General features: G+C 49.1%; 1 protein-coding gene across 1 annotated transcript in view; it reads left to right on the top strand.

The window, feature by feature from the left end:
• ACRBP (acrosin binding protein) overlaps positions 1–25,486 on the top strand; it is a 101,910-nt gene that overhangs the window by 22,674 nt on the left and 53,750 nt on the right. Inside the window, exons 2-3 of the mRNA XM_085615188.1 lie at positions 11,607–11,655; positions 21,134–21,376. Of these exons, the coding sequence (XP_085471314.1) occupies positions 11,607–11,655; positions 21,134–21,376 (292 nt within the window). The remainder of the gene's footprint in view (positions 1–11,606; positions 11,656–21,133; positions 21,377–25,486) is intronic.

Genomic DNA, 25,486 nt, shown 5'->3' on the forward strand with positions numbered 1-25,486 from the left:
GTCAGACATTCCTAAACACATCAGAAATTCTAGGTTTTGATGAGATTTAGGATGTAAGGACTGACACTTGTCAGGAGAGGTTTGTCACCCAGATTATTGCCCGATATTCTGCCAGAGACGGTCTCACGTGCTGCCAGCGCACTTCACACTTTGCAGATGATGCATCTCACCTGAAGACTGAAGCTGAGATAGCCAAGCCCCAGAGGAAGATCGACTGACTGCTACCACATTGGGTGTTTGCCCTTTGCAGGAAACACTGTCTTTATGCCTCTGCTGATAAAGACAGCCTTTGCTGTCAACAAGGTATGCAGTGCGTCTCTTCTCCATAAGAAACTCTGTTACAAGTTGCTCTGCCTTTCATGCTATCGTAATATAGTGCATAAAAGTAGGCATAAGGTTCTAGATAACATTTTAAATTACGTTTTAACTGTGCTGGAAATGTTTTATTCTTGTTATTAATAATGTGCCTTCCTGTTTTTTAATATCCTGTGTAGTTTTAGATGTACTGAGAAATTATTCCTGCAATAATAAATGTTTTTAACGTAACCGTGTTCATTCTTCTTAGTAATGTGTGTGTGATACTGCATATCAAAGTAAGGTTTGTTGCTGTTTCCACTGTGCCTCTGATCCCTTTATGGGATTGTTAGTAACCCAAAAGTAATATTTCTTTATCAATTACACATTGTATAGTGTTTTGCGGGGCTACAATAACTTGTCTTTCATATTAATCACTGGGGCATTGAGCTAAGTTCGCCCGTGCCTCCTGTGGGTGCGAAAACGCACCTTGTAGAGTTACGTCAAAGTCGTAACTTACGCAACAGTTGACACCCAACATGGAGCTTGTATCTTATGGTTCTACCTTGAGTGCTTTACACTTATCACACCGACTTGAGCCATTATTACGTCATTACAGAGACATCCATTGTAATCATGGTTACCTCTCATTGGGAATAAGGGAACACCTATTTCTGTAGGTTCATCAAACTTGACTCATAAAAGGTTATTCCATGGGTTTTCTAATTCTTATATTCCAATTATAAATGTAATCCATTCATCAATGCAGCAGCCATCCTTATAGGGGCCAATTGCAGGGAAGCAGTTACTCAACACCTCAAATCTCGAGTAGTCCCCAATGTGGGCAGTTACTTTTGTAACAGCTAAGCATCCAGCATATACTTTGAGACTTTTTACTTCTGGGTGGAGTTGGAGCCTATTGATGCTGCCTCAGGGCAGTTTCATAAATATACAGTGGTAGATCAACTAGCGCATGATAGGGATTATAGGGATTTGGAAATCCCTTTAACCTATCAAGAACACCAAAATTTGTTTGGTAGTCAATTGCCACACACGCACAGACATGTTCATTTGAGGCTTTTGAACAATGATTGAGCTACATGGCCAGTCTTGGCTAGTTACACTCCTGTTCATCACCCTAAAACTCTACTCTAAGCGATGGCAGTTGTTGTAACTTAAGCAACAAATAAGGTTTGATCAGTTTATTATAAAATGTTAACACAATGCCAATAGGCCTGACTTATTGTGAAAAACGTGTTAATCGCAATAGGTTTTTACGGATAGATGTTATAACACTGTGTTAAAGCCTGTAGGCAGTTATTTTGTTGCATCAAAATTTGCAGTTTACTGTAGTAAGCAATTGTTTTGGTGGTGTTGACCCACCTAAACAAACCATGGAGATAGTAGATGTATACAATGATAATCCTTATTAGCCTCTATTAGGAGGGATTTTATATTGTTTGATAACTGAAATTTTCTACATATTTGTAATGTTATTACTGTATGCCTGATTGATGCCATTTGAGGAAACAATTGCCCATCACAGTAAGTCAGGGTTGGTTATGGTGTCAAACCAATGATAAAGGTTATGGCCTGATTGCTTATTACAAAAATTTGATAGAGGCAGTTGGCCGACATATCATTGTGAAAAGCATATGTGAAAGACAGTTGGCATTTAAGGGGTGATTACTCTATTGAAGACTACATACAGTTATGTTTTTTAATGGAATGTTGGATACCCCTCTTACAAACCGTGGATTTAGAAGATTGACTCTATGAGAATCCTTTTTAGACACTCTGTGTGTGCAATAATAGTATTTTGCTTTGGCAACTGTAATTTTGTATACTTCTGTAATTTTATGACTGTATGCCTAGTGATAACAAGTAAAGGTATTTCAAATGCCATATGTCTGATCTGTTTATTATGAAAAGTTACGACAAAGGCAGTAGGACTAATTTATTCACAATGTGGCACATAAGTTAAAGTCAAAAGGCTATTTGAGTCAACCCTCTTCTGCTGTCGAGTTTACACTCTGTTTTCATCCATGACCGGGTACTGCCAGGGGAAATGGTTCAGTCCACATCAGTCATTGGGTCTTACCTAGTGAATGACAGTTTATTCTCATCACATTTGCATATCCACCTAAAAAGAAGTGCGCCTCAGTGTTGGGGTGGTGGCCGGTTCTTTAGTTTTCAATTTTCTCCTTTTATGACTCTTTCATTTCTTCGTTTCTCCTTTTTTATTTTAATGTGCTTTAAGGGGACATTACAGCTCCCCAGGCAGTGCTAACTGGCCACTTGCTTGCCACTCATTACTTCTGCAGTGCATCATTGTTTTACCATTCCAAGATGCTCAACTCTTTGTTTATAAACATGGTGGCCAAGCTGGGACAATGACAGGCTATGTTCAGTACCACACCACCACCACCACCCCAGTAAGGCAATTCATTTAAGTAGACTAAGACATATTAACTAAGAGTGACCGTATCCTGCTTAACTAGTACTAATTCCTCCATGGAGAACAATGGGTCATATTTAGAAGCACATCACAGGTTAATGTGGAAACCCCAAGCCAGTCCTTATAGACCAGAGATGTAGAAAGAGAGTCGAAATCAACTGCTTTACATAGAGTAGAGATGAGTGGTGGCTGTGCCGGGCAAGCAGAACCCCTCTCAGCACCTACTTTGTCAATGTTTCATTGTTTGACTGTGATGATGTTGCTATAATCCAGCAACCCCATTGACTTGCCAGCAAGGTCACTCAAAGCGGCCTGTATGGCCTGAGATGATCCCTTTGTTTCATCAAAGGTCCCCCACTCTCACCCTCTCCATTATCGATTATCATTCAGGCTTGCCCCCATGTGGAGATAACTTGCTCCCTGGGCTCCAAGGATGTGAAATACCATAAATGTTGCTGATTGACACTATTAACCCTCAACTGCTTTCCTCTAACTGAACTGGAAAACAGGCCTTTAGAGCTAGCCTCTTAGCAGGAAGGTTTACAGACGCGGCCGGCATGGATCGTGAGTGGGGAGGCAGGGGAGGGTCGCTCCGGCAGGAAGCAGAAGCAGGCAGCCAGTCTCCCTCCCGTAAGCCAATCACAGCGCTGCAAGCAGCATTGTGATTGTTTGGGATGCTGCCCAGCCAGGGGCTTATGGGGAGGCCATGTTCTCCATGCAGGCTGCATTGCAGCCTGCATGGAGAATGGCGGAGTGCACATGACTGGTTTGGGCGGCCCTACGGGGCTGACTAAACAGTCCTTGCACACTTGGGCGTGGGCAGGCACACCACTCGTCCCCTGCCCTGCTCACAGAGCAGCCCCGACCACCCATCCGCCCTCAACCAAACATAAAATGGTAGTAACTGAAAGTTACCATTTTATGTTTCTGCTTCTCGCACTGAGAGAAAGCAGTGGGGCGGCGTCCCTCTGCCCTAGTGGAGGAGCCGCCTCTGAGTTTGGCCCCTGCTGTGACATTGGGCACTGCTTGGCAGGGTGACTGTGCTTAATCCTGCGTGCCTGACACTTGCCTTAATTTCCCTCAGTGCATCTTTTCACCATGTTGGTACATTGTCACAGTCTCTTTTCATTATACTGGTTTCATCATTCTGGGTTTCTGCTGCTGCCTTTGTTGAAATGAAAGGCTAAGCCTGGGCTGTCAGGATTCAAAGCTCTGTGATCTGCTTTTTGAATGCCGACCCCTAAAGCATGTACTTGGCAATTATCTGCGCTGTAGCCTAAAGTCAAGCTGTTTAAAACTTTTTAAACAGCGGGAGAGACTCCTGTATCTAACAATGTATCAACACATAATGGCACGCCAAACATCTCCATATTGGATACCTGTTCACTTTACCGTCTGTGGAATATTCCAAGTCTCCAGAATATAATAAAGGGCCCTTCCACTGTTTTATCACTGTTTTATCACTTTCTACACTTTGTATGTGCTTCTACATATGGTGCTCTGTGCATACACATGTTTGCATACACAAACTTATATTTTACTCTGATGTGTTTATCATGTTAAATGGAAACATTATCCTTGTGGGTGTAAGCAATATTAGTATAGAAAACACTGCTTTGGTCAGTCACTTGGGAGATACATTTCTTTAAAGCTTAACCGATAATTCAGAAGAACGTGGTGTGTAGTGTGGAGGTAGGGGGTACCTGGTGGATGCAAGGAAAGTAGTAACAAGATGTGCAGTTTAGGAGAATCAAATGGAATCCCCTCCCAAGACGGTTGAAGGTCATTGCCGGCATTCCTATGGGTTGAGGGCGGAGATCAGACAGTGAAGCACAAGAGTGGAAACAGGGTTCCTATTTAGACCATCATTGAGGCCTTGTTAGGAAGGGGCTGCCGATTACTTGTTTTTCCTGAGTTCTGCAGGTTGGTAGATGGTAAGTGCCGGTGGAGACAGTGTCTATTTTTCAGGTGAAGAAGTTTCTAGGCAGGGCCTTTTCTTTTGTGTGTCGGGTTACTGCTACAGGAAGGCTGAATGACAGCAAGACCCAAGATCTCACATTTCCTTGCGTCTGTGTTGAGGGTGCTTCACACTGGGGACAGCTCAGTGCTAGCTGCCCTGTGAAGCATTACAACTTCACTAAACCAGACTCTGGTATCCTTCGTCTCACTCTCATCTCAAGATGGAAAGGGGAAGAACATCACAACCACAAACATTTAAAGTGCAACATTCCTGTTTTGTGTTTTCCTTCTATCTGATTTATCAGAAATGAAACCTGTAGATGATGCTGGTGGTGGTGTGTGTGCACACTGGTGTTCTTGTGGCCTATAATGATATTGCTACACATTCAAATAATTTTCTTTCCTTCTACATTTATCCATGCAAGCTCAATAAGCCTCTACAATATTACTAAAAACCCAGCATGAAAACTGACTTTGACTTAAAACATCAGATTGTCGACTCTCCTTTTTCTTTCTAATTACTTTCCACATCCCAGCCTCAGTATAATTTATTTCTCTAAACACAGCGTACTCTAAGTCACGTGTATATTTGCTTTAATCCCTATTATTGCACCTCTACAAATTTCTCACACCTCATTCCAAATGTAGGAAACCCACCTCTCTATTTAGTGCACGACAATGGGGTACACTATGCAGAGAGGTCAAATGTAGATAATACTAACGCTCTATTTTGTGGTAGTCTGCATGAGCAATTAGGCTTATCAGAGGGTAGTGCTAAGCATTTGTTGTACACACCAAGACAATAAATGATAAACACACTCAAGGAATGAAGTGGAGACCAAATTAGAAGAATAATACTTCTTTTTATATAAATTTGTAGACTAAGAACTTCGGGTACAAGGTAAATACGAGAAAATCACAGTAAATGCAGTATCTATAGTTATGCGCAATTACGCACAATACATTTCCTATGGAAGGGAAAAGGCAATTGGAAAAAGCAATGCATTACAGTTAGTGTTGTGGTTTCCCTTTTGGAAATCTGAAGGTTCGGGCCTGAGGTCCAAAGTGCCACGGCCAAGTTCTCAGGAGCTTCCCAGATTTCTTTAGAAACAAGGCAAAACGGGTCTCTATAGCTTGCGCTACAAAGACAAGGGGCTACCTGCAAAAGCAAAGTATAAGGGGACTTTCAGGCAAGTCCAGGGGCTCTCAAGGAAGAGTAGGGGTCGCAAGGGCTCAGAGGACTTGAGAGCACAGCTGGATTGAAGATGCCTCGGTCAGGCGGGCTGGGTGCAGTGAAGATATGCACCTGGGCAATGGCGTGCAAAGAAGCACCTCACAGTCATGGGCTGACACCTTGGAGCAACGATTCTGGAGCGCTGGGCTGCTGCAGAGGTGGATCGCTGGGGTCCTGATGTCCCTCATCTGGTTCTGGCTTGCGGTAGAGTTCGAGTCCACCAGGATTCGTCTTTGTAGGTTTTTGCAGCAGGGGCCCGGTACCCTGGGTATTTATGCCTTTCAGCTCTGGTGGGTCCTGGGGCCTCAACACTTGGTGCAGAGGCTTAGCTGACCCTCCGGAGCAGGTGTACCTTTCACTGGTACTTGGAGACATCGCCAGGCTGGGGAGCTTGACGACGCCTGACCAGACTTTGCTGTTTTTGGTGCCTGCGGCTGCAGGAATATAGTACTTCTATCTAGAGGGAGTTCTGTGGTGATTTGTGAAGTGCTGATGACCACAGAGGTTTTTGGAAGCCTCACAGCGGCGAGACAAGCTGGAGGATGGTGATTATTGAGTTCTATTGCTGCAGACAGGAGTTTGCATCCAGAATCCACCACAAAGGATGCAGTTCTCGGTCCAACAGCGTTTCTTCATTTGTCTTTTTCTTGTGTCTGTGGAACCTAAGTTCAGGGTCTGCCACCTAAATACTAAATTTAGGGGCAATCACAAGGGAGTGACAGGTAGTGGTCCAATGGATGCCTTACCTGGGGTGGCTACACCTTCTATTATTCCGACCTCCTGTGGGAGGGGGACATAGCCCTATCCCTGATTGGAAAAGTCCCACCATCTTCAAGATGGTGGGCACTGAAAAATGTGTTTCACCTCGCCTCCAGCACCTAAGGGGTGGAGTTGGCTGAGGGGTCCATACCTCCTATTCTTTGTAAGTTTTCCCACCAAACAGGGTTAGGACAGGAGGAGGGTGCTGCGCCTATTATCAGGAGAGGCTGGGGTTGCTTTTTAAAGGCAGCAAGGCCTTTGAAGCTTCCCTCCACAGATGGCTTTTCCTGACTATGGGAAGGTATGAACACCTCCACCCAGGGCAGGCTTTGTTCTTGACCTCTGAGCATGCTTGCGCTCACCCTATAGGTCAGAACACTGACTGGTGGTGACAGGCTGGCTTAGAACATGCGGTGACCACACTAAGGGTTGGTAGATTTCAGGGCACCCCTCTAAGGGGTCCTCTGAGTGAAAGTTTTAATAAATCTGACACTGGAACCAGTGCAGGTTTATTAAGACGAGATGTTTGGTACCAAACATCCCATAATACAGTGAAGCCAACATGGAGCGAGGGAACGCGTAATAAAGAGTGCCCAGCATATGTACTCTGTATGGCTTCACTGTTCACTTACAATATCCAAGAATCGACATAGATATTGCAGGGGCATATTGACTCAAGCAGATATGTCCTCAAAGGAGATATCGTCCACCCTGCCGTAGGGCTAAAAAGGCCTTCCAGAGGGGTGTCTTAGCTATATCTCATGCTGTGTCTATGGGCATGGCTCCCAGGAATGTATGCCATGTCAACAGTTTGGTTTTGTCTGCACCAAGGCATGCAGTCTGTGATAGCTCGGTGCATGGCATTGGTGAGGAGACCCTAAGGTGTCACAATTTGCTCTGCTACCCTTGGGTTCCCTCTTCAGTGCCAGTTCCCTAGATGCCAGGGGTACCATTTACTAGGGACTTAAAAGGGATACTGAAGTTGTGCCAATTGGGGAAAAAAGGTACAGTTGAGGGAAAGAGCTTCTGCCACAGGGTACCTGGTTGGCAGGTACCCTGTGCACTTCCAGCCAAAATTATATAATTTTCCAGGCAAAAAGTGGGGGCTACCATGTCCAAAAGAGGCACTTTCCTACACCAAAGATTACAACCTCTCCTTTAAGTCATACACCTACAACCTAACAATAACTAATCTGCTGTAGCTCATGTATTAATACCACAAGACTTGTGCAGGAATTCACATAACCCCCCTTCCTCTAAAGATCACACCTTAGTCCTAATAATTTAAACTACCACATAGAAAGTGGTGAAAATGGCATAGCATGCTTTCCTTAAGAGTGCAAGACTAATCACAATGAGCCAAAAACTAATGTTGGGCCTCAGAGCAGCGTGCAGCCTAATGTAAAACACTATCATACATCTTCAGGAGTATTAATTGCTACATAAGTGCAATTATTTTTAAAACTTGTTTTTATTATTATTAAAGTTAGGGCAGTGCACAATCACAGGAATAGCTATACAAATGCATTCTGTTGGTACATTATCAGACGTCAACACTCATAACACTGTTACATCATAATAGTGGTCAGATCACATCTACGGACCCATAAATATCGCCTCACCCCCTCCCCGCTTCAGATGGAAATATCCTCATTCGGCAACTCCGGTGATAAGTGCAATTATAATACAATACAATATCTAACACACACTGATACAGTAACGCTTACAGGTTGGACAGTCAATTGTAGTTTATGAAGACAGCATTAAAATTTCAAACACTCTCATGCTCACATAAGGCAAAACTGCTATGGTCATGTCCATCACCCAGTACTGTACCAGTCCACAGTAGTAAATCACCCATCACAAACTGAACAGGAATGGAATAACTGAGGAGATCTGTCACATGTTGCTAGCCAATAGAGGACTTTAATTTAGTTCACTTTTGCAAGTCCCAACTAGATTCATGCTATAACTGCCTTTTGACATCTCACAATGGCAATCGGATATGGGATGATAGTAAAAAGATCTCTGACTCATGTCTTTCTGCAACTTTTGGCTGCTCGGGACCAAAAGCTTTAAACAAAGTATATCAGAACCCAGCGTAGTTACCAGCTAAGTGGACTATGAAGATTATAAATACCATAAAGGACCTGCAGAGCTTCTCAAAGCTGCCAACTTACTGAAAACCACAAACGGGGCACCTGTCTCTTACACTTCCTCATCCATCTCACTGCTAAGGGCTGCATCCCATTAGATTATATTTATTTATTTAATGAGTTTTATATTGCGCTGGCTAGACCCTTAGGTATCAGAGCGCTTTACATGAGGTTCAACATTGTTACAAAGTTACATCAGTTACAAGTTACATTTGTTGCAAGAAAACATTTAAAGAGCATAGAGGACGAGATAGATGGAGCGTAGAAAAGGGTAGGGGAGTAAGGTAAAAGTTAAGGAGGGAGATATGGCGAAGAGACGAAGGAAAGTCTGCCCAAAGTCCGGCTGGGTAGGTGACGGCCGAGGGGGAAGTCCCCAGCCCATCTCCTCTATAGCCAACAAGGTAGCTCCACCGGGCAGCCGCCAAAATGCTGGGTCTCCAAGGAAACATTTAAAGAGCATAGAGGACGAGATAAATAAAGCGTAGAAGGGTAAGGGGGTAGGGTGAAGGGGTGGGGGGAGATACGGCAAAGAGACGAAGGAAAGAGGCATAGGTAAGTCACCCCTACAGCAGGCCTTACAGCCTTAAGGCAGGGTGCATTATATCATGTGAGGTGTAGGAAAGTAGGATCTGCTTTCATGGCCACCTCCACTTTTTTGTCTGGTGTCAGTGTGTTTTGACTGTAGTTTGCTGGAATCTTACTAATCAGAACCCCAGCATCTGTGCTCCCTGTCCCAAAGTGGTTTGGTAAGTACTTTTGTGCTCCCACAATTGGATTGGTGTACCCTTATAAATCTTTAGTATATAGTACTGAGGTACCCAGGGCATAGGTACACCAGGGATCTCCCAAGAGATGCAGCATGCATTGTCCCACCCATGGGAGTCCACTTCAACTCTGCCATTGCAGCATATGTGAGTGGCTACTTGCACTTCTCACAACAGACATGTTTCCTTATATCTGAGGTCACTGCATTTAAAACCTATAAATCACCCCTATTGTAGGCCCTTCAGTTCTGAGGGCTAAGTGTTTGGTTATAAGTGTGATGGTGCCCCTGCATGAGCAGAACACCCCTACAAACTCCTGTGTCTATTCTCCAGGCTTTGTAAGTGCGGTTAGTTATTTTAAGACAAATAGTGGGCATCAGTTAATTACGAGATGTCTAACTATATAATGGCTATGCCGAACCTGGTTATGTTTGGTATCAAATATGTTGGAATCAAACCCAAACACCGATTCCACTGTTGGAGGTCGTATTCTATGTACTGGGGGGGTTCCCCCGGTTGCAGCCTTTCATGGTCTGCCAGCTAGCTAGTGCTTCTGCCGACCACAGAAACTGTTCTGCCCTCTTGCTGCTGAGCTGAGCTCGAGCAGGGGAAAGTAGAACAATAGGTTTCCTGTGACAGGGAGGTATGACCACCTCACAGACGGACTTAGTATATTGGACTGGAGTGAAGCACCAACAGACTGCATTGAAGGGCACATTTGTTGCCCTCCTTGTATACTCCAGTTTGAGCCAGCTCAGGAACCCTTGTTTCCCACTCTGGCGCAAAACTGGACAAAGAATAGGGGAGTATCCTCCCCTCTGTCCAGGCCCTCCTCTGGGAGGGACCCAAAGTCATTCCAACCCTCTTCCGGTGGTATTTAAGGGCTCCCCTGTGGGTGGATTCTCGGATTTATCATGGAACAAGACTCACCTCTGAAACCAAGACACTCTTCAACCGTCTGGACAATTGGACTTCGTTGGACTTCGACTGCAACCAAGGTGCATCAAGAATGACTCCTGCTGCTTCTGGTCTCGCTGTTCCTCAATTCTTCTGCCTCGTCTGTGTCTGTACTTCACTTAGCTTCTCCAGAAGACCTGTGGGTATCAAGGACATCCAAAGAAATTTTGTTGGAGTGAAGGAGTCACTCACTTGCCTCTGCATGCACCGCAGCTAAAGCTGACCGGTCTGCTGCCAACTGTTGTCCTGCAGACTTCCCAAGGCCCATCAACACTAGTTGTGGTTCTGCAGCTCTCTAGAGGCTTGACCTGTCTTTCCTGCAATTTGGAGGACAGTATCGCTCGTCAAAGCTCCCGGGACCAAACCCCTGTGCACTGCGTCAACTTGCCGTTGCCAAGGCTTGTAGACTCTGTACTCCAGAGATCTTTGGGCTACAAAAAGCTCAAGCCTCCAGCACCTCATCCCTCAGAGATCAGCATCCTCACTACATCCCATGCACTGTGGGCCCCCATCTTTGGTGAGCTGCCTGAGATCTTCTTGCAACTCCTGTGCCTTCGGCCTGTGGGTCCTTTTGAGGGTCTTCTCCTGCTTTGGTGGGCTCCCCTGCTTGCTTGTGGCCTGCTATGACTCTTCTACACTTGGTGAGTACTTTGGACCTTAGTGGCCCCAATGATTGCGTCTTCCATGCTAGTTGCGGCTGCTAAGGCTTGTTGATGCTCCCACCAGACACAGACCACGTAGACACCGACAACGGATGTGGGACTGCTCGTGAACGGCTCCTGGTCTACCTCTGCGTCCATTTGTCCCCACAGCTGCAGCTACAAGGTCCTCAACAACTCTCCTGAGCTCCCTTAAAAGGGTGGGGATTGTGCCTCTTTGCCTCCTGGTCACCTCCAAATAGCATAGACTCTAATCCCTCTGCTTGCAGGTTCTCCTCTTCAAGAATCCACCTTTGGATTCCACCAGACATCTTCACAAACTTCTCCAGATGCCTTTTCTACAAAGTTTTTCATTGTCGTCTACAGGAGGTTCCAACGTCACTTCACCCCTATGCACTTGACTTACCTGGTGCAGGTAAGCTGGTTCCTGGGGCATCCCTGGGTGGGGTGGCTCTACAACCTTTCGTCATCCAAAGTGTTTCTTCGGGGTCCTCTGGAAAGGGTCCTTCTTCTTTAAAACTGCAACCAGGACTTCTCCATAGACTGCCATTGGGCACGCAGCTGTGTTTCCACCCTGCACACAGACTCGGTGGGGCTCTTGGGTAGTTACCTTGGGTGGTTCCTTGTTCTCCCAGCTCCTCTGAGACTTCTGGTCCAAGTCCTGTTCTTCCATGCAGTTCCACTTTCTTAGTATATGGTTTGGTATCCCCCTGGAGACCAGTGCCACTTACCTGATTTCTTTTGATTATTTTCATGTGTATTGTGTTTTAAATTGTTTTAATTTCTATTAACCAACAAAGTCGACATTACAGGGCACTGAAAATGCATACATATGTCGAGTCTGGATCTTACATAGGTACAAGCATACTGATATTTCCATCTAACAACAGAGACTTGGTGTAAGTTGTTCATCTGAAACAGAATCGGGGTGGAGGGGGGGTACAGATACATCCACGATAGTTATTCCATTTACTCCAAATAGAAGACTATTTCCTGGGACATCCACGGGAGACACAGACAATTTTTTCCCTGAACATACACCAGTCCATGTCGTTTTTCCAGGAGTCCACCCTGGGTGGCTCATTCGCTCCCCACAGCTGCGCAATGTTCCATTTGGCTATCATTTGGCCCAGCAGTGCCCAAAGCTTATCTTTACTGTTGAGGTCGGTGGGCTCCCAAATATTCAAGAGACATCTCTTAGTCTCTGGCCGTATGACTACCCCGACACATGACTCATACATTTGTGCACTCGTGATCAATAGGACTGGATAAGGTAGCACTCCCATATTATGTGCATAAATGAACCAAGCTGCCCACATCCGCGTCTGCAGCTGCCCTCGTCTGTCTTTCCCAGTTTAACCAAGGTTGTTCCGGAAACATATATCCTGTGGAGGATTTTTAACTGGACCAGACGCAGTCTGGAAGTGATTGCAACCTCCTTTGGGGAGGCCAGAGCCTCCTGCCACTCCTCGTCGTCCATCTCCAGCCCGTCTCCCTCCCAGTGCTGTCTCAGGAGTATCAGAGGATCCGGGGTGTTGTTTATCAGCTTTTTATACGTCAAAGATATAACTCCATCCGTCAAATAACCATTTAGGAGTCTGTCCTCTAGTGGTGAAGCGTCAGGTAGGGAGGTGTCTTTGGGGAGATTCGACTGCAGGGCATGTCTGATTTGCAAGTGCCTGAAGTACTCCGAGTCTGCGAGTTCGTGGCTCTGCTGCAGAGCAGCGAATGGAATCATCTCACCGTTTTTCCACCGGTCCCCGATGGTAGAGATTCCAATCAGATCCCACTTGTCGAACCCTTATGTAGTACCCATTGTACCCAGTCGTTCCGAGTCCCATAGGGGGATAGCCAGTGTGAATTTCTTGTCCCACCCCAGACTCCTACTAGCCATGTGCCAAATTGCCACTGAATGTTTAGTTGGTCTCATAAGGGGATACCTCTGGGGCCTAGAGTAGAGAGCTCTGTAATACGTACCCCCTGGTAACAACCATTTGTCCATCCTATATGCAGGGTCGTCTCCGAATCTATATACACAGTGGTTTATTGCCGCCAGGTGTGCGGCTCAGTAATACCTTCATGTGTATTGTTGATATCTTCGGGTAGGAGATATAGCCATGTGTTAGTGATAGTGTTGTGTAATAAATAGACTTCTTTTTATAAACACTGTGTGGTTCTTATTCATCTAATCTACACTGTTGATTAAATGTGGTAAAACAATCAGCTCTACACTCCTTCAAGATAAGCCTGAAGGCTGCTCTCCACAGCTGCCACTTTGAGAGCTTTCTATGGTTATCAAAGACCACTAAAATCACCATTAGGGTTGCCTGGATCAGTGCAAAGTGCATTCACTCCTTTGAATGTGCACCATATACTAAACCAACATCCTACACGAGGGTATAACTGCATGAGCAGATATGCCCCTATAGTGTCTGAGTCCATTCTTAGACACTATAACTGCACGGTGAAGCCATACTGAGTACATGGGCTGGTAGCTTGTCACTACGAGTTACACAGTTATATGATGGCTTCACCGAACTCCAAGATGTTTGGTACCAGACGTTCCAGATTAATTAGCCCACACTGATGTCAGTGTTGGATTAATTCATAAATGCACTCAGAGGGCTCCTCAGAGGTGCCCCCTGCAAACCTACCAAAACCACTAGTGTGTGCCCGACTGGTCTGCACCAGCCTGCCATCTCTAGATGTGTTTCTGACCCCCTGAGGTGGGAGCTTTTTGCTCTTGTGGGTCAGAAACTAAGCCTGCTCTGGGTGGAGGTGCTTCACACCTACCCCCAAGCAGGAGCAGCATTTGGTTTTGAGCCTCAAAGGCTTCATGTCCTTTGTTATACTAACCAGGTCCTCTACAGCTAGTAGAGATGCCCACCCCCCTGACCATGCCCCACTTTTGGCAGCAAGGTCGGTGGCAAAATTAGTAAACAAGAGAGGTGTGTCCCCTCTCAGCCAGGACCACCCCTAAGGTGCCCTGAACTGAAGCAGCCCCTCCTTTGAAAATCCTCCAACTTGCTTTGGAGGATTCTAGCCAATAGGGTTAGGGCAGCCGCGGCTGCTGCAGGTAAGAGCAGTGGGGCAAGGTGAGGGGGATTTTGAGAGATGACCACAAGGGAAAATTAAATAAATAATGAATTTTCCCTCGTGGTCGTCTCTCGAAATCCCCCCTCACCTGGCGCCACCGCTCTTACCTGCAGCGGCCACGGCTGGGTTAGGGATATGCCCCCTCCCAAAAAGGAGTGGACATACAAAGGGTGTAGTCACCCTAAAGGTAAGTAGCCCATTGGCTACTACCTTCTAACCCCTGTAACGGTCCTAAACTGAGTATTTAGGAGCACCCCTGAACCTTAATCATTAGATTACCAACGAAGTACGAAGAAGAGGCAAAGAAGAGCCATGCAGTAGGGAAGACTGAAGACACCAACTGCCTTGGCCCCAGCCCTACCAGCCTGTCTGCAGCCCTCAAAGACCCTACTACAGATAAGCGACTCGTCCCGCAGACCAGCGACCTCCAGAACCCTGGGATGACTGCCTGCCTTCTAAAAAGACTCCTGATCTACCATGGACAGCGAACCTGTCCAGAAGAAAAACATGTTTAAAGACCAAAGCTCTGCCTGTTGAACCGTTCCCCAGCAATTTAGAGCAAGAGTCAACTGTGGGCCTACCTCTGCAGGACTCCACATCGACGCCTGCAGCTTCTGCACTACGACCCCCTGCCCCAATCGTGACCTGCACCGGTAAGCTGACTTCCAATGCCAAAGGACACCCCTACACCCGGAGCCTCTGGGCCTTGGTGAGATCTACCGAAGGTGACCCAATGCTCACTGGACCCCAACTTACCTGTGCAGCAGTAGGATTCTTTCGTCCGGCGTCCTGGCCTGAGCCTGCAGCCTTTTTCCGAGTTTGAGATTCCCCATTGGTTTGGATGAGGCGCACAACACTGTGTTGGCACTCTGCACTAGGGCCGCCCCTGTTCTGCTGGTGGTGTTAATTTGGTGATACCATGTGCCCCCCACCCCCATTTGCTTACCTTAACCCCCGGAGACTGGCTTACCAAACCGTTCTACTTACCTGTGATTGCCCTCTTTCTCCATTGGATAACATTGGCACCAGATTCCGAGTTTGACCTCTGCACCCGTCCACCCCAGTGCCGCTGGTGGTGCAGTGAGGTCACTTGCCTGGTACTGATTCTTCATCTAAAAGCTCATTATCGTAACTCGTTTTCTTCCCTTCATATTGCTGATTGTATTTCCTCCCATAGGATTACATTGTATTGATTGAAATATGCAGTGTCCACTTTTTACATTGAAAAACAGTGATATTGCAAAACGCATATCTGAAAGAAACAGTTAATTATAGATTCTTAACCTTAGACTTACCCCATGGCGTCACACTGGATCCGGAAAGTTTTTCGTCAGCAGTACCCCTGCGCGTCAAAAGGTGGCGTCGGTCGACTCCACGTTCGCGTCGTTGTTGCAGGGATGACGTTGCGTTAGCTACATAGAGGCCGCCCTCGCGCGCTGACGTCAGCTCTTTCTTTTTCCGCGCCAGTAAGCGCAGATCCGGAGAGAGCGGTACCCCCAGTCAATTTTTTACTGAACTTTTTCTCGACTTTTGTCGACTTCGTTGTTGTTTGAGTCCATTGACTCCTGGTGCACGAGGGATGCCCAGATTTAAGGCTTGCGGTTCCTGTAACAGACTCATGTCGGTGACGGATCCGCACCGCGTGTGTCTCTACTGCCTGGAGCACGACCATGACCCCAAGTTGTGCTCCGACTGCCAGACCATGGCCCCGAAGTCTTTGCGGGAGCGGTCCCGAAAGCTACTCGAGGCCCGGCAGTTGGCTCTGCGCCGCTCGAGGTCGCAGAGGAGGTCGAGGGACCGGTCGCCGAGCCAACACCTTTCTTTGTCCAAGAAGCATCGTCGCTCTTCGACTTCTCCCCGTCCGTCGGCCGACGCGACGAGGGATGCGGGTGGTGCCCTTCCGTGTACAGAGCCTGCTGGGTCAACTTCGGGTTCTCCTCTGTTTCCGGACCCGGTACGACCCCTGCCCAGCTTCGGTGTTTCTACGAAGCGATGCATGCCATCTTTGGGCAGCCCAACTCCGCCTTCGGGCCCCGCGGACTTGACTGGGGACCCTGGGCATTCGGCGGCTTCGGCAGGGTCCCCATGGATCCTGGCCTGGATCCGGATCAGCGCCGGTCGACCTTGTTGCGCATCCCCCGGTGCCAATTTCACTGGCACCACGTCCGCCACCGGCATCGGCTGTGTCCGCTTCGGCCTCCACTTCGCCGGATCTGACGCCAATGGGTACTTTTGTGCCACTGTTCTACCCGGCTCTTTGAGAGCAGATTGGCAGCCAGAGGAGGGTGAGGAGGACTGGGAGGGGTCTGGAGACCCTTTAACAGACCAGTTGGTGTATGAGCAGGACTGGCAAGAGGAACTGGGGGAAGCCAGTGGTTTGGAAACCTCACCAGACCTTGCCATGTTGTCTCCTCCTACCTTGGCTACGGAGGAGGGAGAGTTATATGCAGTGGTGTTGCGTAGGGCGGCCGAGCCTCTCCACCTGAGCTACCTATGGTGACAGTCAGGACTAACCTCCTGACAGAGGAGCTTTAACCGGCAGCAAGCTCTTGGGGGCCCCTGCTGCCGTTTAATGAAGGCCTGACAGTCATCCTTTTGGGCACACGATCCAGGCCCAACACAGGGGCTCCTGTGGACAGGATGATTGCCCGATTCCAACGCCCGGCCCCGGGCGACCCCACTTTCCTCTCCCAACACGCCACCCCTTAGAGCTTGGTAGTTCAAGCCTCCACGTCCAAGGGTGCATTCCCTACCGCTCCCCCGGACAGGGAATCTAAAAAACTGGATCATCTTGGGAAGAAGTTGTTTTCTTCCTCCAGCTTGGGACTGCGGTCGGTAAACACCACATGTCTATTGGGCCGTTGCGCAAACGTGTCCCACACGGAGTGGGTGTAAGTGCTGCCTCAGTGCCCGGAGGAGGCCCGGGCCGCACTCTCTCGAGCGATTGCCGAAGGGAGAGATGCAGTGAAGTTTACCATCCGCTGTGGGCTGGACACCGCCGATGCTCTTGGCAGTACGATTTCCACGCCGGTAGCCCTTTGATGCTACACCTGGTTGTGTTCGACTGGTTTTTCCGGGGATGTCCAATCCACACTTATGGACATGCCCTTTGATGGCCGTCGCCTTTTCGGCCACAAAGCAGACAATGCACTAGAGCGCTTTAAGGACTCTCGGGTGACATCCAGGTCCTCGGGCCTCTCCACCACCCGCCCTGCGCAATCTGCCTTTTGCCCCTTTCGTGGCTACGGAAGGGGTGCCCCGCTACGTCCCGCCCAGAGCCACAGGCCGGCGCAAGCTGTTCAGCCCCAGTGTGGCAGGGGACGTGGGAACCACCGCCGTGGTTCTGGGGGCCAGCGGGCGGGCCAGTCCACCACAGCCCCCTCTGCAACAGCCTCCAAACCCTCCTAGTCCGACCTTTCAGGGCCACCAAATGCCAGCGGGTGGCAGGATCCGCCATCACCTCCCCCACTGGCGCATCATCACGTTGGACAGGTGGGTTTTGCAAATAGTCCAAAGGGGCTACTCCATCCCCTTCAACACTACTCCTCCAGCCATGCCACCTCAGCACCATCGCATGTCGGAGAATCACCTGGCCCTTCTCCAACAGGAAGTTTCGGGTCTCTTGGCCAAGGGAGCCATCGAGCACGTTCCTGCCCCAGAAGTAGGTCCTGGTTGAAATTCCCACTACTTTCTGGTGCCCAAGAAGGACAAAGGCCTGCATCCTATCTTGGATCTCAGGAACGTCAACCGCTTCCTCCGGAAGGAGAAGTTTAAACGGTTGACGCTCGCTCAGGTCTTGTCTGCCCTCGACCCTGGAGACTGGATGTAGCGTTGGAATTGCAGGATGCCTATTTCCACATCCCCGTCCTGCCGGCCCACAGGCATTACCTACGGTTCACAGTAGGTCACGAGCATTTTCAGTTTATTGTGCTCCCCTTTGGTCTTACCAGTGCCACTCGGGTGTTCACAAAAGTGATGGCGGTGGTCGCAGCTCATCTGTGCAGATCAGGGGTTCCAGTCTTCCACTATCTCGACGACTGGCTGTTGAAGGCGGGATCTCCCCAGGCTGTCGTCTCCCACCTCCAGACTACGGCCGACCTCCTGCATTCACTGGGGTTCTCCATCAACGTGCCAAAGTCACACCTGAGCCCCTCTCAGAAGCTCTTCTTCATTGGAGCGGTTCTGGACACGACGCAGTTTCGGGTTTATCCTCTCGAACAGCGAGTCTGGGATATTCGGGCTATGATTCCGATCTTTCAGCTTCTATCCTGGGTTTCGGTCAGGGTGACCCTCAGGCTGCTGGTTCTGATGGCCTCCTGCATCCTGTTGGTGGATCATGCCAGATGGCATATGCGGGCACTGCAGTGGGACCTGAAGTTCCAGTGGCCCAACATCAAGGGAATCTGTCCGATGGCATCCAGATCTCGGAGGGCACTGCACACCAATTGCAGTGGTGGCATACGAATCAGGATTGGGTCGAAGGCAGATCCCTCTCCGATCCTCAGCCAGAGTTCACAGAGGTGACCGATGCATCACTTCTGGGATGGGGCAGCCACATGGGGGAGGCGGAGATCAGAGGCCTCTAGTCTCTGGAGGAGTCCGGGCTCCACATCAACCTTCTAGAGCTTCAGGTGATTCATGTTGCACTCAAGCCATTCCTTCCCTCTGTCCGGGAAAGAGTAGTGCAGGTGTTCACGGACAGCACCACCGCCATGTGGTACTGCAACAAACAAGGCGGGGTGGGGTCGTGAACCCTATGTCAGGAGGCCCTCCACCTCTGGACATGGCTGGAACATCAGGGCATATCCCTGGCAGGTTCTCTGAACGCCAGGGCGGACAAACTCAGCCGTAGGTGCATGATAGATCACGAATGGCGTCTTCACTTGGAGGTGGTGCAAGGTCTCTTTCAGCAGTGGGGAGAGCCTTGGTTAGATCTATTCACCACCCAAGAGAACGCGCAATGTCAGCAGTTCTGCGCTTTGGAATTTCCAAGGCGGCACTTGCTAGGCAACGCTTTTTGTCACGAGTGGAGTTGCAGTCTTCTATACGCCTTTCCGCCTATACCACTTCTGCCCAAATTGCTGAAGAAGATTAAGCACGACCGACCAAGTCATTCTTGTGGCTCCGGATTGGACACTAAGAGTCTGGTATCCCGAGCTGCTCATAACTGTCCTCTCAGACTTCTCACTTTGAAACTGCCTTTCTGGTGGCCATCACCTCTGCACGCAGGGTGAGTGAGCTACAAGCTCCTCCTTCCGAGCCTCCCTTTCTGGCTATCCATCCGGAAAAGGTCATCCTGAGAACTAGACCTTCCTTCCTTCCCAAGGTGGTTACTTCATTCCACATTGGCCAAACCATCACTTTGCCCACCTTCTTTCCGCCTCCTCATCCTTCAAAGGAGGAAGAGAGGCTCCACCATCTGGATCCAAAATGTGCGCTTTCCTTCTGCTTGGATCGCACCAAACAATTCCGGGTGGAGGACCATCTCTTTGTTTTTTACGTGGGCTCTAAGAAAGGTCGGGCTGTGTACAAACGAACCATGTCCAGGTGGGTCGTTCTGTGCATCAAAACCTGCTACTCTTTGGCAAAGAAAGAGCTGCCAGTGGGGCTGCGCACCCATTCCACCAGGGCGGCGGCAGCTACCACTGCTTTGGGATGAGGAGTCCCCCTAAATGACATCTGTCAGGCAGCTACATGGGCATCGTTGCACGCGTTCACTAAACACTACTGACTTGACAGCCAAGTCCAGAGAGACGACTTCTTTGGCCGTTCTGTTCTCCAGGACTGTCTGGTGTGAACTTAGTTCGCAGACCCACTACCGGGGTTGGTATTTCTGGGGTATCTATTCTAAGGTAAGGAATCTATAACTGTTTCTTTCAGATGAATAAGTTACTTACCTTCAGTGACGATTTATCTGTAAGAAACATAGATTCCTTACCGCCCCACCCATCCTCCTCATTCTGCGAACTGACTTTTAGGGTTAAGGATATCTTTTCAGGGCCCTAGTTTTGTGCTCCAGTGGTCAGTGTCTGGCACGTCTTGTCTTGGCGTGGAAAGTCGTGTACAGAACTGACAGCGCGCGAGGGCAGCGTCTATGTAGCAACCGGGACATCATCCCGGCGACCACAACGACAAACGCGGAGTCGACCAATGCCATCTTCTGACGCGCAGGGGTACTGCTGACAAAAACTTTCCAGATCCAGTCTGACACCTTTGGGTAATTCTAAGGTAAGGAATCTATAACTAACCTATGTTTCTTACAGATATATCGTTACCGAAGGTAAGTAACTTGTTTGTTACTACAACAAAGTACCTTTGGTTCTATAAAATATAATATAATAAAAGTAATATTTTTACAAAACATTGGTCTCGGATTTAGTCATTGAGTGTGAGTAATCATTGCCTGTGTGTGTACAACAAATGCTTTGCACTGCCCTCTGGTAAGCCTAAATTCTCACCAATGCTACCATAAAAGAGAGCATTACTATTATCTACTTGAGCCTCTGTAAAGCCTCTGGGGAGCCACTGGACTCTGTGCACACTATACCTTACTCTAGTATAGTATATAAAGAGCCAGCTTCCTGCAGGTCTTACATAACCAGACACACTAAGATTGAGGACAGCACTAGGAGAAAACATATAAGAAATTAGATCCCGAAGGTGTGCCTTGATCATGCTAGCAAACCAAAGGTGGGATCAACTGCTCTGCTATTGCTTCCTTCATGATCTCCATCTAAATGTTTGATGGTCTTGATGGACATTTCATGGGCTTGCCTGTTTCTCTCTTTCATCCGCAGGGATCCAGGTCTGGAAAGGCACCAATGCTCAATATGCTACTTGGTACAGTTACATTTCTTCTACTGCACACTTGAAGGTGCCAGGATCACCCCTTTCCCATGATGAGTATGATCAGTTCTTCCGTACAGTGATGGCACATGGCCAGGCCAAGGTTTTCTGTGCGATCCGCTTGCACTCTGGTTGTGAAAACTTGAGCATCATGCGAATGGACAAGTATGAGAACCATGGTGCAGTTCCGGAAGGTAAGATTTTAACACCTGGCACTAGTGAGTATACATTGGTGTTTGATGTTACTGCCCAGTGCTTGGTATTATTTCACTGTGTCAGAATAATGCCTAGTGTTGGTATTATTTCAGTGTGTCAGTTTACTGCCCAGTGCGGTAGTGTTTGGGGTTACTGCACATGGATGGGTGTTATAGGAATCTGTGAGTTTATTATCCCATGCCAGACTATGTATCTAAGTGTGTGAAGCTACTACCTAGTGTCTGGGATGGGTCAAGCAAAGCATGTATATCTCCTCCCCAGTTCTGAGTTTCAAAACGGTCTTTGAAATTTATGCACCGTACCAAGCTATATTTCCCAACAACATGAGGTTATGACAATGTAAGTTTCAAAAGAGCAGTTTTTTGGGGTGGGTGTGTGTGAACTAGACCGTGCTAGCTGCCAGTGTGTAGTTATGGTTCAGGTACACTTTCCATTTAAAATGCATTTGTGATGTGCTATACTTTTGAGCCCTGTGAATGGATTTGTACTCTGTTTAGCATTTGCTTGGCATAGCCAGCGAAGGTGCGACATGAAATCTAAGGAAGGATGTGGAAATTGGAATAAAAATATTTTCTCACATTAGCTCCCACAGGAAACTTTGCTTGCGCCTACATCCCAACGCGCTGAAGATATTTACACGAAATGTGGCACAAAATGAGAACTTTTATCAGGAAGTGTGTGTTTCTTTGTACGGTACACAAATGTTCCTTAGGTTTTGAGATACAAGCATTGTAAAATGTTGATGAGTGGGATTTGAAGTTTTGCTGTTTGGGATTCGTGAATACTTTTATACCTCAGAAATAAAATTAAAAAAAACAGGAATCCTATTAGATAAGGAAGCCTGTTCTCCCATTGTCCCTAGATGGTACCCAGGGCTAGAGTCAGGCTTTGCAGCCAACCCCTGCTAAACTAGGTGGTTACATGCAGAGCCTGATCCTTAGCCCAACCCCAGCTATGCATAGTTAAGTCATGCGCAGCGAGAGTGGGCCGCCTGTGACAGGTTAGACGCAGAGCCTCACCACAGCCCCGGCCAAAAGCGGGGTTTGGACATTAAGTAATCATTAAAATAACTATGACATTCACTGAAAGAAAACACTTGAAAAACATAGAAATGTGAAAGTTACGAACACATAACACATGCCCATAACTCATGCTATCAACCATGCTCAAGATATCAATTTGAGAAGCAAGAAAAATGTATATTGTAACTAAGGTCAACTTTTTATAGCATTGAGTATAGTCACTGCCCAATTTCAGGGTAAATGATCTGAGATTACTGCCCAGTGAGTGGGTTACAATATAAATAATGTCTCTAGAGCTGATATTCAGGGGTGTAATGGACACCCCATGCAGCCCCTGTGGTGCAGGCGGGGCTCCAGTCTTCTCTGCATGAAGAGGGCCCCATTAGCATGCCTGCGTAGCATGTCACTGTAACCCTGTCTGTGCGGAGTACAGAACGGTTCCATCCTCAGCCACGTTTGGTGTCTGCAGAGGACGGAATCGGGGGAATGCCGGCTGGAAGGAATTTGTGGCTCCCTGCAGATTCCAGAACTTGCCATCACAGAAATGTGAGGAGAATGTGTTTTTTAGTCAAAGTCTGAGGTTTGCAGTGGATTCTGGGTAATGAAATGTGGTGAGAGCCATGCGAATCAGCCCACCCTGGATAGCCCAAGGTGTTTAGTTTTCAAAAATGTACAGGTTGGCTAGGTTTCCCAAGGTGCCAGCTGAGCTAGGGCCCAAAATCTAGGGCAACACAGAATAGTACAACACGTGTTATTACCTGTTGTCCTGACCCGGGGAAGCGTCCCCCGCTTGGCTGGGTTCAGAAGCTCTGACTGATTCCCTCGCGGGCCCTGGTGTGGGAGCTCCCATCCTTGGCTCCATCCTCCAGCCAGCCGTACCCCGAAAGGATCAGGCCTCGGGAGGCTTTTCCTGCTTGACCGGTTTCAGAAGCTCTGACCAGAGCCCCAGCGGTCTCGTGGGTTGGGGCCATTCTGTCCTGGGCTCTGTCCTCATGGCCGCCACTTGTCAAAGCTCCCAGTACGGAGTCCTGCAGGCCCGGTAAGGTTTATCCTGTCCAGGAGCTCCAGCTGGGCCCTGGGGTGGGTGCTCTCACCCTGGGCTCCATCCTCTGGCCTTCCGCAACGGCAAGGTCCTGGGACAGGGGCCCGTCAGGCCCAGAGAGGCCTCCCCTGGGTGGCCAGGTCCAGAAGCTTCGGTGCAGTTTGGTGCTCCCACCATGGGCTGCGTCCTCAAGTCTGCCACAGCACCATTGGCTTGGGATGGGGTTCATTCGGGCCCATTGAGGCTTTTCTTGCTTGGTTGGGTTCAGATGCTCTGATCAGGGCCCAGGCGGGCCCTGGGGAGGGGGTTCCTGGTCCTTGTCTCCGTCCTCGAGCCAGACATGTGACAGTGAGCCCGATACGGGGTCGCCCGGGCCTGGGGAGGTCCAGGAACTCTGACCGAGCCCCCCTGAGCCTTGGAGGAGTGACGCTCCCACCCTAGACTCTGCTCTCCAGCCTGCCACACGGTGTAGGGCCTGGGACGTCCATCAGGCCCAGGTAAGCCTTCCCTGCACAGCCAGGTCCAGAAGTTCCCACTGGGTCCCGCGTCTGGCACTCTCCCTCCTCCAGTGTGCTGCACTGCCATGTACCTGAGACGGGAGCCCAGTAGGCCCTTGGAGGCTTCCCCTGTTTAGCCAGGTTTAGAAGCTCTGACGAGGGACCCGGCGGACCCTGGGGTGGGGCCCCCGTCCTCCAGTCCCTCAATCGCCGGTCACAGGATCCCCCCCTCAGTCCTGTCACTGAGGTACAGCTAGTCTAACTTCCCACCTGCCTCGGCAGGGTGCAGACTGGCCACTTCATCCCCGGGCTTGTCTCAAGGTGCCTGGCTGCCTGCTGCACGTATCTGTCTGTGGTGTCCCCCTTGTGTGCGCCTCCTCGGGCAGCCAGCTCTGTAGCCGAGGAGGCCACTCCCCTGCCAGTCACGTGGGTACTTGCCTGCCCCTGCTGGTTTTCACCTCCAACCCAGGAAAAAGAGTGCGCTGCTGTGATCTCAGCCCCTGCAGCAGCCCAGGGGCCAGTGTCATCCCCGGCTCCCCCATGCTTCAGCGTCCAGCTACAACCTCCGATCAGACGTGGCGACCTGCTGAATTTAAGCATATTTCTAAGCGGAGGAAAATAAACTAATCAGGATTCCCTCAGTAAAAGCGAGTAAAGATGCCAGTGCCAAATCCTCACCCGGCGGCAGGCACGGTGAATGTGGCCTACAGAAGATCTCCTTCCCGGCGTCACTCAGGGGGGCCAAGTCATTCTGATCGAGGCTTACCTCACGGACGGTGTTAGGCCGGTAAAGACTCGTGCCTTCTCGGAGTCGGGTTGCTTGGGAATGCAGTCTAAAGCGGGCGGTAAACTCCATCTAAGGGCAAATACGGGCACAAGACCGATAGCCAACAAGTACCATAAGGGAAAGTTGAAAAGAACTTTGAAGAGAGAGTTCAAGAGGGCCTGAAACAGTTGAGAGGTAAACAGATGGGGTCCATGCAGTCCGCCTGGAGGATTCAACACAGCGGGAAAGCCGGTTGCCCGGGAAGGCATATCCATTCTGCGGGACCGGCGCCCGGGAGCACCCGGCCCCACAGGGTGCATTTCCTTCGCTGTGGTGTGCTGCGACCAACTCTAGGTTGGCTGGGAAGGCTTTGGGGTGGCAGGTGACTCTCTGCTCTGGTGGAGAGTGTTACAGCTCCCTTGGCTGCAGCTTCGCCATGTCTGTGGGGCTGAAGGAGATTCGACCGCTTCCATGCCCTCCCCTGGCAACTGCTCCCAGCCACCTCTTGGGGTGTGCCAGGGCGGGGAAGAGGGACAGGGCCCCCTGCTACCGGCGCAACTGTAGTGGACTGTGCTCAGTGTGCTCCGACCATGTTGTGCCGCCAGGCGGTGACGCCACTCTGGGCTCCTGGGGTCTACGGCAATGTCGGTTACCCACCTGACCTGTCTTGAAACACGGACCAAGGAGTCGGAGGGCCGAGCGGAACCCTGTGGTGCAATGAAGGTGAGGGCCGACACACGCCAGCTGATGTGGGATCCTGC

This window comes from Triturus cristatus, chromosome 7, assembly GCF_964204655.1.
Source record: "Triturus cristatus chromosome 7, aTriCri1.1, whole genome shotgun sequence".
NCBI classification, from domain to species: Eukaryota; Metazoa; Chordata; class Amphibia; order Caudata; family Salamandridae; genus Triturus; species Triturus cristatus.